Source organism: Wickerhamomyces ciferrii, contig 00206 (assembly GCF_000313485.1).
Source record: "Wickerhamomyces ciferrii WGS project CAIF00000000 data, strain NRRL Y-1031 F-60-10, contig 00206, whole genome shotgun sequence".
In the NCBI taxonomy this organism is placed as follows: Eukaryota; Fungi; Ascomycota; class Saccharomycetes; order Phaffomycetales; family Wickerhamomycetaceae; genus Hansenula; species Hansenula ciferrii.
In genome coordinates, this window is record NW_011887534.1 from 19,851 (window position 1) to 36,978 (window position 17,128).

At 29.2% G+C, this 17,128-nt stretch overlaps 8 protein-coding genes across 8 annotated transcripts; 4 read left to right on the forward strand and 4 right to left on the reverse strand.

Annotated features, from left to right (window-relative positions):
- Window positions 1–8: 8 nt before the first annotated feature.
- SGF73 (deubiquitination module subunit SGF73) lies at window positions 9–1,520 on the forward strand (the record flags this gene model as incomplete). The annotated part of the gene is made up of 1 exon (XM_011274170.1): window positions 9–1,520. One exon carries the CDS (start codon window positions 9–11, stop codon window positions 1,518–1,520), a length of 1,512 nt encoding a protein of 503 aa, XP_011272472.1.
- A 132-nt stretch (window positions 1,521–1,652) lies between these two features.
- ALG2 (GDP-Man:Man(1)GlcNAc(2)-PP-dolichol alpha-1,3-mannosyltransferase) lies at window positions 1,653–3,149 on the reverse strand (the record flags this gene model as incomplete). The annotated part of the gene is made up of 1 exon (XM_011274171.1): window positions 1,653–3,149. One exon carries the CDS (start codon window positions 3,147–3,149, stop codon window positions 1,653–1,655), a length of 1,497 nt encoding a protein of 498 aa, XP_011272473.1.
- A 569-nt stretch (window positions 3,150–3,718) lies between these two features.
- On the forward strand, window positions 3,719–5,626 carry BN7_5235 (uncharacterized protein; the record flags this gene model as incomplete). Its single annotated transcript, XM_011274172.1, has 1 exon — window positions 3,719–5,626. One exon carries the CDS (start codon window positions 3,719–3,721, stop codon window positions 5,624–5,626), a length of 1,908 nt encoding a protein of 635 aa, XP_011272474.1.
- A 1,531-nt stretch (window positions 5,627–7,157) lies between these two features.
- BN7_5236 (uncharacterized protein) lies at window positions 7,158–8,783 on the reverse strand (the record flags this gene model as incomplete). Its single annotated transcript, XM_011274173.1, has 1 exon — window positions 7,158–8,783. The coding sequence occupies one exon, from the start codon at window positions 8,781–8,783 to the stop codon at window positions 7,158–7,160; it is 1,626 nt and encodes a 541-aa protein (XP_011272475.1).
- A 431-nt stretch (window positions 8,784–9,214) lies between these two features.
- Window positions 9,215–11,107, forward strand: BN7_5237 (uncharacterized protein; the record flags this gene model as incomplete). Its single annotated transcript, XM_011274174.1, has 1 exon — window positions 9,215–11,107. The coding sequence occupies one exon, from the start codon at window positions 9,215–9,217 to the stop codon at window positions 11,105–11,107; it is 1,893 nt and encodes a 630-aa protein (XP_011272476.1).
- Window positions 11,108–11,510: 403 nt separating this feature from the next.
- TYW1 (putative tRNA 4-demethylwyosine synthase) lies at window positions 11,511–13,877 on the forward strand (the record flags this gene model as incomplete). Its single annotated transcript, XM_011274175.1, has 1 exon — window positions 11,511–13,877. One exon carries the CDS (start codon window positions 11,511–11,513, stop codon window positions 13,875–13,877), a length of 2,367 nt encoding a protein of 788 aa, XP_011272477.1.
- A 123-nt stretch (window positions 13,878–14,000) lies between these two features.
- Window positions 14,001–15,047, reverse strand: BN7_5239 (DnaJ subfamily C member 28; the record flags this gene model as incomplete). The annotated part of the gene is made up of 1 exon (XM_011274176.1): window positions 14,001–15,047. The coding sequence occupies one exon, from the start codon at window positions 15,045–15,047 to the stop codon at window positions 14,001–14,003; it is 1,047 nt and encodes a 348-aa protein (XP_011272478.1).
- Window positions 15,048–15,203: 156 nt separating this feature from the next.
- RKM1 (protein-lysine N-methyltransferase) lies at window positions 15,204–16,964 on the reverse strand (the record flags this gene model as incomplete). Its single annotated transcript, XM_011274177.1, has 1 exon — window positions 15,204–16,964. One exon carries the CDS (start codon window positions 16,962–16,964, stop codon window positions 15,204–15,206), a length of 1,761 nt encoding a protein of 586 aa, XP_011272479.1.
- Window positions 16,965–17,128: the final 164 nt, after the last annotated feature.

Here is a 17,128-nt window from a genome sequence, read left to right on the forward strand (position 1 = left end):
AGAAGAGTATGACCTCTGGACCTGATTCCATACTGGCAGTTTCATCTACTTTTGGTTCAGATTCAAAAATCAAAAATCTTAAAGAGAATATTAATAATAATAATAATATCAATAATTCTTCATCTCCAAATAGTCCAAATAGTGAAAAATCAAGTATTGTTTGGAAAGATCTTGGTCAATATCTTGAAAATTTGAATGAAATACCAAAAGAAGAATCTTTTTTGAAAAATAATTTAAATTTAAAAAATCCATTAAATCAAATTGTAAATTATAGAGTTTGTAATTTGTGTGATAGACCTATATTAATTGATCATTTAACAAAACATATTAAAACTTGTTTAGAAATGAAACAGAGGAAAGAAGATCAACAAAAACAATCAGTTTCCAAACCATCAAATACAAATGGTAATGCTGAATCAAGTAGTACCAATAATAATACAACAACTACAAATACCAAAAGTAATAATAAAAAGAGAAAATTAACTGCAGATTCAAATCAATCTAATGATACTGAATCACCAGCTCCAAAACCTAAGAAAAATAAAAAGGAAAAAGATCCAAATACTACAACTAAACCAAAGAAAAAATCAAATGCAAGACAAAAAGGTCCTGTTGATGTTGAAAAACAATGTGGTGTTGCATTACCAACTGGTGGATTCTGTGCAAGATCATTAACTTGTAAAACTCATTCAATGGGTGCCAAGAGAGCTGTTCCTGGTAGGTCAGCTTCTTATGATACTTTATTAGCTGCTTATCAACATAAAAATCAAGTTAAAATTGCAGGTCAAGCTGCAAAAGCTCAAGCTGAAAAAGATGAATTAATTCATGGTGGTCCAACTGCATTAGATTCTGATGAAGAAACTCAACAAGTTCTGAGTGGTGTTTCAAAAAGTTTCCCATTACCTTTAGAACGTAAAAATTTAGTTACAACAAGAGTTCGTTCAAATTTTTTAAAAATGAGAGAAATGTTTGCAGGTGCTATATTACCAAGAATAACAAATAGTAATGGTGTTGGTGGTATAAATGGTCGTACTGCTTTGTTGGATGTTGATCGTGCAAATGATCATCTGTTCTTGGTTAGAGCTCCACAAAGAATCATGCTTAATAAGAATAATATTCAACAACAACAACAACAACAAGCACAACAACAACAACAGCAGCAACAACAACAACAGCAAGCACAAGCACAACAAGCACAGCAAGCACAAGTACAAGCTCAACAACAAGCACAAGCGCAGGCCGCACAACAGAATAGATCTCAACAATCTCCATTATCATCTAACAATCAACAATCACCTTTACAACAACAACAACAAATTCAACAACATAATCAACAACAAACTGCACAGCAGATCCAACAACAACAAGCTGCACAAGCTCATGCTGCTGCTTTAGCAAGATCTCAACAGATTAATCAAATGGTTACAAATCCTGCACATTATCAAGCTGCATTAGCAAGAGCTCAACAATTGAATGCACAAAGAAAATCTATTAATCAAGAGAATGGATTTAATGTTTAGGTTATTGTGATTTATTTATAATGAAGTTTAATGATTTTTTGTTATATTTTCTACGTATTTTGACGTTGTATATTTTTATTATTATTATTATTGATGTTTGCCAAAAGAAAAATTCATGTATTTCTTGTTTATCTATTCATAACGATCAAAATATTCAGGTGCAACTAAATAAAATGAAATTAATGCAACACTTGCAATAATTTGGAAAATTCCACCAGGTAAAAATGTAATACCAGTTAAACCCCAAACTAAAATTGCATTAATTTTAAAATAAGTTCTTGCAATAATAAAAATTGGTAATCTCCAAATATAAATTAATTTTTCCCAAAAATATGACTGATTTGGTTTTTTTAAAGTTTTTAAAATTTGTTTTTCAAAATCTTGAGTCATTACTTTTAATGTAAAATTTGAATTTAATTGTTTTAATCCATTTGAAATTAATTTATTTTTTGGAATTGTTAATGATTGTTCTAATTTTTTAGCCCATAATTCAGGTTCACTTGGTTCTAACCAACCAACACCATTTTCAGGATCTTCATCAATAGATTTAATAGTTTCAACTGGACCACCATTATTTATAGCAATAACTGGGATACCAAATTTCATAGCTTCTAATGGGACAATACCAAAATGTTCAAAAGATGGAGTATATAATAAAAGTTTTGTATTTGTTAATAATAATTCTTTTAAATTTGAAGAAATTGATGGTAAAAAGATAACATTTATATCTTGATCAATATTATTTGAAAATTCTTCATATTGATTATTGAAAACAACAACTGAATTCAATAAATTGGATCTTGATACAAGGTCTTGTAAATGTTTTAAATAATTCTTATTACCCTCAAAATTTTTATCATAACCACCTGATACAACTAATTTAACTTTTGAATTTGGATTTGATTCTAAAAATTTATTAAATGAATTAATAGCCAATTCAATGTTTTTATATTTTTCAAATCTATTGACACTTAGGAAATATTCAGTCTTAGAACCAATAATACCATTGAAAATGGTTTCAGTTTCTTTTGTAATTGTTTCTTTTGATAAATCAACACATGGGTAAATAACATCTGGAATATTAAAATCTTTTATATATGGGAATGTTTTATCATACATAGTTTTAGTGAAATTTGAATTAACAACGATACTATCAGCAGTACTTGTGGTGAATTGTTCCAATATATCAAATGGAATTCTATATAATTTTTTCAAAAAACTTTCACGTCTTGCTAATAATTGATCAGGGAAATGACAATAAAATAATGTTTTTGAACGTGATTCTTTGAAAAGATGTAAAAGTGGTAAGCAGAAACTTAATTGATCCACAATGAACAAATCATATTCAGAAATTTCACCAGATATAATCAATTTTAATACTAAAACCAATTGTCTTAATGTAGCAAAAACAATCATTAATCTCCCCAGTAAATTTGTAGGTAAGAAATCACCATAAACTTTCACTTTTAAAGTCCCATCAGCCAATTCTTCAAAGCAATGAGTCTTGTCACAATGAGATGTGAACATTTGAACTTCATGACCTTCATTTTGGAGTCCCAATGCAGCATCAACAATCAATCTTTCAGCACCACCAATACCCAAATCCGGGTGGATAAATGCGATTCTCATACTTAAAACCAGCGAATCTCAACAAATGGGCCTGAATCCTAAGCCAAAATGAACCACTTTGAATAGATCTAGTCTGATCTCTTTGAGAATCTGGTGAATTTTCCTGGAATTCCCATCGTTTTTAAGTGTTTTGAAATCTTTATTGATGTTTTTTTTTGAACAACGTGTCGTGTGCCCAGAGAATCATGACAGACGTACAAAATTTTTTACTACTTAAGAATTCAAAATGGCTGCTTTTTGGAAAGATTATGGGGAAAACAGTGGTTAGTGTTGGGATTCACTAGATATGGGGTGCTTGGTTGGTTAGAATTCGAGTTGTTTATTGCGTGTCGTTTTTGTTGAGGGTTAAAATGAGCATTTTTGAGTTATTCTCTATCAGATAATGGGTGAGAGGTGAGAGAATTGAAGGAGTTGAAACAGGTTTGAAGATAATGAGCTCAATTTAAACAGAAAAAGGATTTAGAGTGAAGAGGATGAGACTATTTAAAAGAGATGGGATTTACTAGTTTTTCAATGATTCTTTTTTGCTTGATTCTTCATCAAATTAGAACAATAATAGTCTTCATAAAATGAATCATCAAGAATCCATTGCTCTTACTGAGATCGATCTCAATATTCCCCAAAATCAAGTCAAAGATGTTATCGAAGATGATGAAGTGATCAAAACAACAGAAATTATTACAGAAATTGATTCTACGTTACCAGTTGATTTTACTGAAGGTTCATTTTTCGAAAATTTTAAACTAAAATTAGCCGGTGATAAACATACAAATTCTTCAAAAGGTCAATATGTTACAATTCCTTACTTCATAGAATTTGATAGCAAGGCCAATGATGCTCCATGTTCATTTAAAATAGTATGTACAAGATTAACAACTAGTGATGAATTACTTCAGATTTTCGAATCAGATATTGAACCTAAAACTTATAGAATAAATGAATATAAGTCTAAGAATTGGCTATTTTCCTCACCAAATATAACAGATAATAGACCATTTGAGACAAATATTCAAAATTTGAAGAAAAAATTTAATATTGAATTTTCTAAAGCCGAACCTAATTGTGGTTCATGTATTGGTGAAAGAGAAGATGTTTTATATGTGAAAACTTTGATGTCAAGTAATGAATATTTACATATAGTTAAAGTTATTGATCAATGGCCGAGAAAGAAAACTCCAGTTTCAAAGTTCTTGAAGAAAGATATTGAAATTGAAAATAAGATTCGTTTAACAGATCAAAGAAATGATACTATCCCAAAACATCATGGGAACAGATTATCGAAAAAAGTTACATTAATGGAATATAGAATCCCATCTAGGGATGAATTAGTAACTAAAGATACATCAGAAGATGTTCTTTTGATTATTGCTCAAACTGATGAAACAACATTTGGCGATGTCTTGAATGAAGTTATGTTACAAAAATTTAACATTTTAGAGAATTCAAATTATGATAATGAAAATCATAAAAATTATTCAGATTGTACAAAGTTATATATTGGTGATATTAAGTATATTAAAATTAGAGAGTCTCAACAAGCCATATATGATGAAAAATTTTCAATTCAAAAATATAATAGAACTCAATTATTTAAAAGAAACATTGAAAATCCAATTAAGGAACCAATACCTTTAGGAATTGGTGGATTGAAAAAATCTTTACAATCATATGACAAGATTAATAGAGCTCTTGACTACAATCCTCGATTTGAATTGTTTCATTCTTTAGATTATGGATATGATTCAAGATTTATAACATATTCAACAAGAAATTTAACTGTTGATTTAATGAATAAATTATTAATGAAACGTCCCACTGTTAAAACCACTGGAGAATTGGATACTTATCAATTTGATTCTTTTGATGGAAGATTAGTTTCAACAAGTTTCATGATTGATCCCAAATTTCATATTGATACCATTATAGAGGCTTATGATCGTTATATGAAATTTCTAGATAAATATCAGTGTAAATCATGTGGTTTATCATTAAATCATTCACTTGATATAAATAATAAAGAGCAATCACAAGAATATAAACAATTTTTAACTGATTTTGAAGTCATTCATAATCATGTTATTACAATATCTCCACAATATGTTTCAAATATGCTTTATCCAAATTTTAATTCATTCTTGAATTCAATTACTTCAGGACAAGGAGTTTATAATGCAATTCCTGATGAACCACAATATCTACATCTTATTGAATTAACAAAAGATCATTCAAGTAATAATGGTATGAAGGATATGATTTTAATCGTTTCACCTTCTGAAGAATTGGATTTAACAGGATATTTATTAACTGTTAAAGAACAATTATTAGTTGATAATGCAATGGATCAATACTCTATTACTGAGGACGTAATTAGAAATGTTAAACCTATTAATATTAAAGCTGATTTACATGTTGATGCTAGTGAATTATTTGAGCAAGAGATTTATTCAATGTGTAATCCTTCTAATGGTTCTAATTAAATTTAGAGATTGATGGAAATACAAGATTATGAGATAATCGATGATATTGTAGAAGTAAATACCAAATCGAAGATTATATACATTTTACATTCCTAATTGGGAAGTCTAGTATTACCCCAGAGGAAACCCGAACACCACTTTTGAAACCCTTCAATTTCAACCAAAAGTAAACATAACTGATAAATTATCATAACTGATTACTGATTACCCCTGAGAGAAAAGAATACGAATCAACAATTACAACAACAGGGGCTGGAATCAACAGATGAATTGACGGTTATGTGATTGCTTTCATAATGGTTTCAAGATTCAATCAGATGATTGATAATCATCAGAAAAGGCTGATAATATTTAATCGAAACAAAAACTACAGGAAATTTTAATCCTCCTAAAAAATTTATAAAAAAACACACCACATAAGATATAGGAGTTGAATTAAACTAATGCATTAGCAGCAATAAAGAACCGTATAAAAATGTCCAAAACAGCAACAAAATTGGGAAATTGAAAAATCTGAAATTCAAATGAAAAAAATAAAATCACTACCTTTGGGATAAACTAAATGTGTTGACAAAAATAAATAATCATCTAATGTTTGAATTTGAAAGTTTTGATGCTGAAAAATTTAAATAAAAAAAATCACCAGATGAAATTTGATTAACATAATCAAATGAAAGTTAAAAAAATAAATCCAGGGTGATGAATATGGTGATTCATTCTTCAGCAGCTTGATCATCAAGTGGGAAAACAGTATTTGGTGCTTCATCATCATTTGATATTTGAAAGAATTCTTCCCAATTCATGTTTCTTCTGGATCTGTTGTTTTCACGGATTGTAATTGTTAAGTTTAATGGTTCATTTCCCAAGTTTGTGACCTCCATTATGTGATGATCCAATTCTTCTTTGAAGAAAATTTCATAAATGTTTGTGGAAACTTCGGACTTCTCTCCGACTGATAGATAATCAGTTTTCAACTTAAAATGGTGATGATTTTTGATGCAACAGACGACCTTGTTTTTCAATTCTGTTTTGAACACCTGGGTTGGTCTAGTTTATAAACTTTCATCTAATTGTTGTTTGATACAAGTTAGGATGTCATCCTTTAAACCTTCACCAATCAAATAAGTCAACGAGTCCATATTTCTTTGAACTTCCACTCTAGGTTCCGCTTCTTGCTTCTTGAAAATAAAATTCATGCTTTAATTTTGTTTGGGGATGAATAAAGATGATGCTGATGATGAGAATAGCAAGGTTGTATTAATTTGATGGTAAAAGCTTGATAAGTGTATATGTTTATATGGCGTCTTTACATCACTATAAAGGTAATCATTAGCATTTTTTGGCATTTTTGTGTCAAAAGTAATTTCCAAAATCAACATATCGGACTTTGTGGTAAGCGTGAAGTACATGTATACAATTAGGCTTGTGACTGATACACTACGACAATTACAATCGATACTTTAATAATACATACATCCTCTCCATTATAAATAAATAATTCTTTTATTAAACTAGCCGAGAATAAGTTATATCAATATGTAGCTTGTTTATTTATAAGTACCATTGAAGGTTTGTAAATAACATATGACCCTTGATCTCTTGCTTCTGAATATGATGCATTTCTTGTGAACTCTTCTGTAAGTTGAGGCTTACAATTGTCTATACCCATTATTAAAATTGAAGTTTTTGCTTTCAATCCATTTGAATCTGTTGTAAATGCTTGAATCAAGTCATTTAAAAACCCATTAACAACTTTTTTCGTTTCAAACTTGCGGGATTGTACATCCACTGATATTTGTCCACTAATAAACAACTTAAATAAACGTTCCTTTTCTGAAAAATTTCCTCTAAATGTTTTTATAATTGTGTAGCCCCAATGCTTCAATGGATTAGCATCATGAATGAAGCTTTGAGAGTCTTGAATGTTGAATAACCGTCTTCTTAACTTATGTGAATAAATTTTCTCCGAAAGTAAGAAAACGGGTATCAATTCCTTGAAATAAACCACGTTAGGATAAATATCATACAATGGCTTAGCTCTATTGAGTGCATTAAAGGCAAATTTATGATGTCTCGCTTTGAACTCTTGTAAGTATCTCCATCTTTCTCGATTAAAGTTATCATCAAATGGAATACCGGCAATTCTAAGAGCAGTTGAACTTTCAGAAAAATAAACCGAACAGTTCTGATTCTCTGATTCCACTTCTTCAATCAACTGTGATGTTGATTTTGACGATTCTGGATTTGTGTCAGAGCTCGAGGCCTCGTTGAAAAGCTTATCATATCCATCCAAGATACAAATGTCTATCAATACTTCACTTATAAATTTTTTCATAATTGATTTAGGGTTTTGTATAGTATGTTTCAAGATATGTTTAATTTTCTCATAACTTCTAACCTGCATAGGGTTATTATTTCGATCATATGAGTTTGGTGCTTGTGGATGACAATGAATATGTTCACTGTTTATTTGAATACCCTTTCCCTTCCAGCTATCCAAAATATCAGTATTCAAAAACTCATAATCAAAGTGCTTACTTTTTTTATTTCTTTCATAAATTGAGTATGAATCTATAGGTCTCCTAAAAGTTTTATCAAAATTATCAGGTCCATGTTTCAAAAAACATTCATCGTTTAATTTCATTTTTCTCAATATACTAATAACAATTGTTAAGTGTAAAGTATCATAGACCCTTGGAGCAAATATACATAATAATGGTTTATTTATCATCATCATATCCAAGGGATTTAGATCACCATATTTTGCAATAAGTTCCAAAATCTCCACAGGGAACATATTATCAACATCGACCTTTCCTGGAACTGTATCATGACTAGCTCGTGATATTCTCTTAATTGATATGAATGGCTGAGTACAAATTACCCAAAGACTTCTGATTGGCATAGCGATGGTATTGATTAACCTGAACAAGACCTTAAAAGGAATTGTGGAATAGTACCTTACAGGAAGAAACATTCTATTAAATCTCCATATTTTCCTCAAAAGAGACTCATGATATATCTCATACTCTTCATAAACTGCCATATCTAATAAACTAGGTTCTTCTACCCAAATTTCCACTGCTTGGTAACAGTCACCTCTCCATAGAGAGGAAATGGTCTTATAAATCTTGGTTGGTATTGAAGGTTTATTCATTATTAACTTTAAATTGATCGATTGCTTATGTATTTCTTAGGTAAATAATGAGATAGAAAACTAAATAAAATTGGAAAAGTCGTTTCATTTAAATAATTTCAAAATCATCTCATAAAAAAGACTCATGAAAGTGAAAAGTTGAATTTAAAGTCTATATACCTTCATTACATAATCAGAGTTCTGCCATAGAAAAGTGTAAATAACAGAAAATTTTGAATAACCTCAGAATTTTCACGCATTATCAAATAATTGATGAGTTCTTTAATATCTAAGTTTTTTGATGTGAAATTTTAAAAAATCTTAGAGAAATAACATGAGAACTTATACAGAAACATCATTTAAACATGACATTTTCCAAAATAATCCAAAATGTTTTTTCTTTCTTAATCTTCACTTGATCAACCGTTTAAAGACAATTCAATATAAATATAATGATGTTTGATGACGAAGAATTTGAAGATAACTCAGTTGATTACAACAGTTTAGTTATTAATAGATCTACAACCAATAATGGAGCCAAACCAAAACTTGGAAATGATTCACTTTATAAAAGTTTCCAAAATTCACAATCATCTAATGATGAACCACCTTCTACTGATCATTTTTATAATTTTAAATTAAAATTAGCTGGTGATAAACATACAAATAATGCTAAAGGTCAATTTGTCCGAATTCCTCATTTTGTATCAGCAGGAGGATCTATTGGTGGTCATTTCAATATCTTGTGTACCAGACCTATAACTACTACTGAAATTATTCAGATTTATGATGATCCAAAAGTTAAACCAACTACAAGTATTATAAATGAATTCCCTTTGAAATCTAATGTTTTTGAATTTACATCAACTAAAACTTCATTAAAAAAATGTCAAGCAACGATTAAATTATTACAACAAAAATTTAATTTAGAATATTCAAAAGCTGAAACTAATTGTGGTTTATGTATTGGACAAAGAGAAGAAAATTTATTTGAAGCTGCTCAAGAATCTAGTTATAATTCTCTCCATATTGTTAGAGAAATTGAAAAATGGACCAAGAAAACTCAACTTAATAGATTTATAAGAGAATATTGTTTAGATGATGGCAAAGTTAGTATCACAGCTCAAAAAGATGATAAAATGTCTCATCATAATGAATCATCAACTGATAATAAAGTAATAATGAAGGAGTATTTCATACCTTCTAAAGATGAGATTATTAACGATAACACATCAGATGATGTTCTTTTGATAATATTCCCAATGTTTAATACGCTTGAAGATGCTATCAAAAAAATATGGACACAAAGATCAGTAATTTCAGATATGAGATTAGGCTATAGTTTTGATCATAAAGATTATTCAAATTTAACCAAATTATATGTTGGTGATGTTAAATATATTAATTGGAGAGAAGAACAAAATACTGATATTGTATTCAAAGAAATTCTCGCTGAAGAAAATTCAAAATCTTTAATCAAGAGGAAAATGGATACTATAGAACAAGTTGGCTCTTCATTATTTGCTGAATTAAGACAATCACTTGAGAAAATAAATTTTCAGAAAAATTGGAATAATGGTGGTAGATTTATAAATCCATATATTGATATGGCTTCATATGCATTTGAATCTGAAGCTGGGAATGGGTTATATATTTCAGCCCATTCAACAAGAAAATTGGAAATTTATGATGTTGAAGAATTAATATTACATCTTCCAGAAGTTAAAACTTTTGAAGATGTGGTTATGTATTATTGGAACTATCAAGGTAAAGTCGCTTCAAAGGCACTCATTGCAGATTCAACATATGATGTTGATTCCATAACGGAAGCATATGCTGGATATTTGAAATATATTGAGCAAAATCAATGTACAAGTTGTTATCATTCATGTGTGAATGATGGTGATGATTGTGATGAAGACGAACAATCCGAAAGGGAACAATTCTTATATGATGCTAATATTGTCAATAATAATGCCATTGTGGTCTCTTTTGAATTTGAATGTGAATATCATAGACCAGAATTGAACTCATTTTTAAATTCAGTTGCTTCTCAAAATGGATTATATGATCTTTTCCCAGATTATTCACAATCAATGCATCTTGTTAAACTTCCATCTAGAAATCAAAATTTAGCTGATGATATAATGGTGGTTATGACACCAACTAAAGATGATTTCAATATAGAAGAGTTCTTAAAAGCTTTAAGAGGGAAATTGATTAATGATAAAGTAATTGAAAGAGATACTGAAGAAAAATCTTCCCCAGATTCAGTTAAATTTCACGTTGGAGCTGGCGAATTGTTTGAACAAGAAATATATGAGTCATGTCAAATGAGATATTGAGCCTTTGTATATACTGAACAATATAGACCCCCATATAAATAGATTTAATTAATACTTGTAGTGTATACCAATTACTCATCGATGACATAATCATTTTTTCAAAATCTGCCAAACTTTTCGCGTGTCGATAAAATTTCTGTTTTTCTTTTAAATTTTTTTTTTAAAGCGAATGAGCGGTTAACAATTTGCAATTTGTAATACTTTGGAAAAAACGAATAAGAAGCTGTTTTTTGTTCAGCTGTTGTTTTGGTTTTTTCATACTTTGGTATTTGTTATATATTAGACTGGGGGAATCTGCTTATATTACACTGCTGAGAGCTATAAAGGGAAGCCTGGAAAAAGACTGTTTTTATCTCATTGAAGAAATCATCTTGTACATACATTGAAAAAACAAATTCACATAATGAGTTCTAAAATACCCACATCTTTGGTAGTCTCTGGTGCTATCATAACATATTTATTAAGTGGTGGTAGATTCACAATTGCTTTATTTGCTGCTACTGTCTATGCATTATTTATCAGAAAAGTGTCACAAGACCATCAACAAGATTCTATAAGCAGTAATGGTCAAAATCATGAACATAAACATAAACATAAAAAAGAAGGTGGATGTGGTTCTGCTTGTACTTGTAAAGATAAAAAGAAGGAAAATAAGAAGACATTATCTGGATTAAAGAAATTGAAAGGTTTTGGTAAGAAATCAGAACCTCAAGATGATGGTATTGCTGTTGATTTCACCACAGCTTTTGCTAAAAAACCAACCACAACAACTACTGATAAATCTACTGGGAGGCCAGCTAATGGTAAACCAAGAGTGAAAAGAGTTCCAAAATTGATCAAATCTAAAGGTTTACAATCCAAGCAAAAAGAACCACCAAAACAAATGACTAAAGCAAATACATCATTATTAGATTCAAACATCATTATATTTTATACTTCATTAACAGGTGCATCTGAAAGATCTGCTAAAAACTTATATGAAACAATGTCATCTTTAAATTTAATGGGTTCTTTGAAAAATAAACCACAATTAATGAATTTAGATGATATTACAGATTTAGATGATTATTTTATGAATGTTCCTAAATTAGATAATTTGATTTATTGTTTAGTTTTACCATCTTATGATGTTGATTCACCAATTGATTATTTCTTACAAACTTTAGAAGATACATATCAAGATTTTAGAGTTGATAAATATCCATTGAAAAAATTATTAGGTTTTACTGTTTTAGGTTTAGGTGATTTAGAATCATGGCCTGAAAAATTTTGTTATCAAGCTAAAAAAACTGATTATTGGTTAGGTAAATTAGGTGCGAGAAGAATTTTCCCAGTTGGTGAAATGTGTATTAAGACTCAAGGTGATGAAAAAATTAAAGAATGGATTAATTTATTTGTTGATGCTTTGAAAGATGATGAACCAATCTTGTATGAATATAGAGATTCAGATGCAGAAGATTCAGATGCAGAAGATGGAGATGCTAACTCCTCATCGGGTGAAAGTGAAGATACTTTAGTTGATGTTGAAGATATGGGTAATATGATGAAATCATCTGAAAAGGAAAAAATTTCAAATAGTTCATCATCAGAAGTTAAAGAAATGGTTGCTAAAAATTCACCAACTTTTAAAAGTTTAACAAAACAAGGCTATACAATTGTTGGATCACATTCAGGTGTTAAAATTTGCAGATGGACAAAATCTGCCTTAAGAGGTCGTGGTTCATGTTATAAATTTGCATTTTATGGTATTAGATCTCATTTATGTATGGAAACTACACCATCTTTATCATGTTCAAATAAATGTGTTTTCTGTTGGAGACATGGTACAAATCCAGTTGGTACAAATTGGAGATGGCAAGTTGATCAACCTGATGTTATTTTAGAAGGTGCTTTACAAGGTCATTATTCCAAAATTAAACAAATGAGAGGTGTTCCAGGTGTTGTTGCTGATAGATTTACTGAAGCTTTTAGAGTTCGTCATTGTGCTTTATCATTAGTTGGTGAACCAATTTTTTATCCATATATTAATGATTTTGTTGGTATGTTACATGAACGTGAAATTTCAAGTTTCTTAGTTTGTAATGCTCAACATCCAGATCAATTAGAAGCATTACATAAAGTTACTCAATTATATGTTTCAATTGATGCACCAACTAAAAATGAATTGAAAAAAGTTGATAGACCATTATTTAAAGATTATTGGGAAAGATTAATTAAATGTTTAGATATCTTGAGAACTTCTCAAGCTCATCAAAGAACCGTGTTTAGATTAACTTTAGTCAAAGGTTTCAATATGAGTGAAGCTGAAGCTTATGCAGATTTAGTGGAAAGAGCTCGTCCTTCATTAATTGAAATTAAAGGTGCTACATTCTGTGGTTCTTCATCAGGTAATGGTAATCCATTAACAATGCAAAATATTCCATTTTATGAAGAATGTCAAAATTTTGTTAAGAATTTAACTAATGAATTGAATAAAAGAGGTTTAGGTTATGGTATTGCCGCAGAACATGCTCATTCATGTTGTATCTTGGTTGGTTCAAATCAATTTAATATTAATGGTGAATGGCATACACATATTGATTATAGTAAATTTTTTGAATTATTAAAGAATGGTCAACCATTTGATAAATTAGATTATATTGCTAAAACTCCTGATTGGGCTTTATGGGGTAGTGATTCTGCTGGGTTTAATCCTGAAGATACAAGAGTTAGAAAGAAGGGTAAAAATAAAGAAAAAAAAGCTCCTGTTATTGAAGAAGTTACTGTATAGAGCATTCTACATCATGGTTGAATATAAGTATACAACATATATATACATATTCATCACTATTTACATTATTGTAGACCTGTTTAATCATTCATCATTATTCATTATATCCTTACATAAAAAACTTTAATCTAATCCAAAAAGTTTTCCCCAAAAACCAGGACCATTTTTTTGTGTAGAACTCTGTTGATTATTTTTCAATTTTCTTTTCAACAGTTCTTCTTTATGTTCTTTTAAAACTTGAGGTATATCAACTGAATCAAAACATTTTTGAAATTCTTTATCCTTCAAGGCATAAAATTTTTGAGTTGACATTGGAGCTTGTAAATTATAAGTTCTTATTGAATTATTCAATAATTTGATTTTATGATCATACTGAGAAGAATAAACTTTAATAAATTCACTTTGCATAACTTTATAATCAGGATCATAATTTGATCCAATAAAAGTTTTCCATTTATTAACCAATTCATTTTGGAAATTTGAAATCTCATAATTAACACCACCTTGTTTTTCAATCCATGGAGGTACGACATTTTGTGTAACCAATATATTATTCAAATGATGTTCAGTACGATCCACATAGTTCCCAATTCCAGTGTTTAATTTCTGACCTCTTGGTAAATTTTTAAACCCACCTTGTTTTATATGCTCATCAATTCTAGCATCTGCAATAGTTTTAATCTTATCGAATGAACCAATTGGAGTGAATTTTTCTTGATAAAGTTCTTTAAATTTTGAGTCTTCTTCAGTGTTAACATTCTTATTTATTCTATAATCTAATACGGTTTCTTTAGCATTTGCTAATTTGGCAATATCTGTTTTCATTTTCAATGGTTTATGTTTATCAACAAGCATACGTAATGAAGAATCTTTGGGAGATTCTTCACCAGTCCAAGGTTGACTATATGCAATATCTTTAGCTTGTTTCCCAGCATATCGAGGTAATTGAGAGGTATATATTGACTTTTGATTATCATGTTCAAATTTTTTTGCTTCTAATTCATTTGATAATTTAATCAGTTTTGGATCTTTATCAATTAAAGAATTATGAGATGAGCCTAATAATGGATCATTCTTTGGGATGATTTCCTCCTCCAGCTCAGCAAGTCTCCTTGTGAAAGCATTTTCTATTGATTTCTTTGATGAATAAAACCTTTTAATCAATCTCATTGTAATAGCCCTAATAAACTTATCTAAAATGATTCATTTCTGATCTGGGTATCAACTTTTAAATTTATGAGACATAAAGAAAATTCGCGGGTATATAAGGAAACTACAAAGCTCTTCACCAAAATCTCAAATTATTTCGATTTATTTCCCAATATATCACAGATCTAAAGGCTCTACAAGAATAATTTGACCATCACTAACCCTTTGATAAACATTTTGATTCAAAGCAGCCGCAGCAGCATTAATATTCCTTGGTTTTAAATATTCCACAATCTTATGATCTTTAGTACTTAACTCTTGTAAAAATTCAAAAATTTCCAATTCTGATTCTGATTCATTCTCTAATGCTTTTAAATTCTCTTGATATGTTTGTTGTAAGTATTCTAGTGCTTGGAAATCACTTCCAAACCCTTCATTTTGAGAAATTATCCACAGTATTAAAATATCTTGGGTATCAAATTTTTGTAATGATAAATCAGAATCAATATTTAATAATTCATATAATAATTTTTGGAAAGATTCACTTTTTTTATAAATTTTTGATAATGTTGTAACATGGGTTTTGTAATCATGTAATAATTCCTTTTCAAGGTGTTTAATGGCTTTTAAACTTGATTTATATAATTGTTTTTGACCATTTTTATAATTCTTAGCATTTTGTAAAATATCTGGATTAATATTTGTTGTTGATTCATATGATTCTTTTAGAAGGGAAAGTTTTGTCTCTAGGGCACTTCTAAAAATTTGTAAACCATTTAATTTATTTCTTAAAGTTGATCCAGTTTCACTCGTACCTTGTGAAGATTTAAATTGAAATAATTTTAAAAGATTATCAGGGATTAAATTTTGATAATTTATATAAAATAACATTCCTTCATTCTCATCATATTTAGTTTTGATAGCTTTAGAAATTTCTTCACCTGTAGAAAATGCAAAATAGGTATAATCTTCAATTTTGGGGATTTGGAAACCAAAATTTTCAGCTTCTAAGATCTCTCCAAGGGGTAATTTTATTCTTAAAGCTATTGTATCATGTTTGTTATCTTCCAAGGTGAAACCATAACCTAATAATAATTCTTCATTACTTTTAGCACCATAATTATTAAATATTTCATCACCTTTGGTATGAGGGTCTTTATTCAATAATGTGAAGAATCCTTCATCCCCAGTTTCTTCAAATGACCATTCAACATTTGTTGAATTATCATGATTTAATAAATCAATAATTGGTAATAATATAGCTTGACCAGGTTTACAATTTGAATTTATAATTTCATTAGGGAAAGCTCTTGATGTAAAAATTATACATGACCATAAATATGCTCCAAAACTTGTCCAACTTTTGGTATCTAACAACTTTGAAACTAAAGTATCATGATCTAATGAGTCAAAATCATGGAAAAGTTTTAAATCTTGTTGTAATTCTGGTGTATGTTCAAGATTTTCCACAGTAGAATACCATTCTTTTAATAATGATTTAGTCTTTGCCTCCAAAGATCCAGCTAAATTAGTCTTTCCTAAAGTTCTTAATTCTTCTGAAGACCAATAAAAAACAGAACCAGTTTCTTTTCCCAAAGGTAATAAATCAATAAATGGTTTAAATTTTTGTTGTAATTCCCATGAATCATTAGTATTATCAAATTTTAGTTTTGAAACTAATAATTTTAATGAAGAATTGACATTATCACTCTTTGAAATAAAACTTTCACCAAATGTATCCAGGGCTAATTTATTATGAATAATCATATCTGATGGGATTTTAATTTGTGGTTTTTCGGATGGGGTCTTAATATCTTGGGTAACAAATACTGAAATACCATGATCTTTAGTATATTTGAATTGAATACTAGGATCTATTATAGCACCTTGGTCCTGGCCCCATTTAAGAAGGGTTTGGATTTGTGAATCATCAATCATTGTTGTCGTTGTACTAGTACTAGTTTTAGATGAGTTCTTCTCCAGGTTGAAATTTTTTTTCTTAGTCGAAGCTGCGAATGAGATTTAGAAAGATCATAGAAATTGTGTCAAATTGAACTGATTTTGTATATCTATGAAAAAGACATGGTTTTATAGGCATGAGA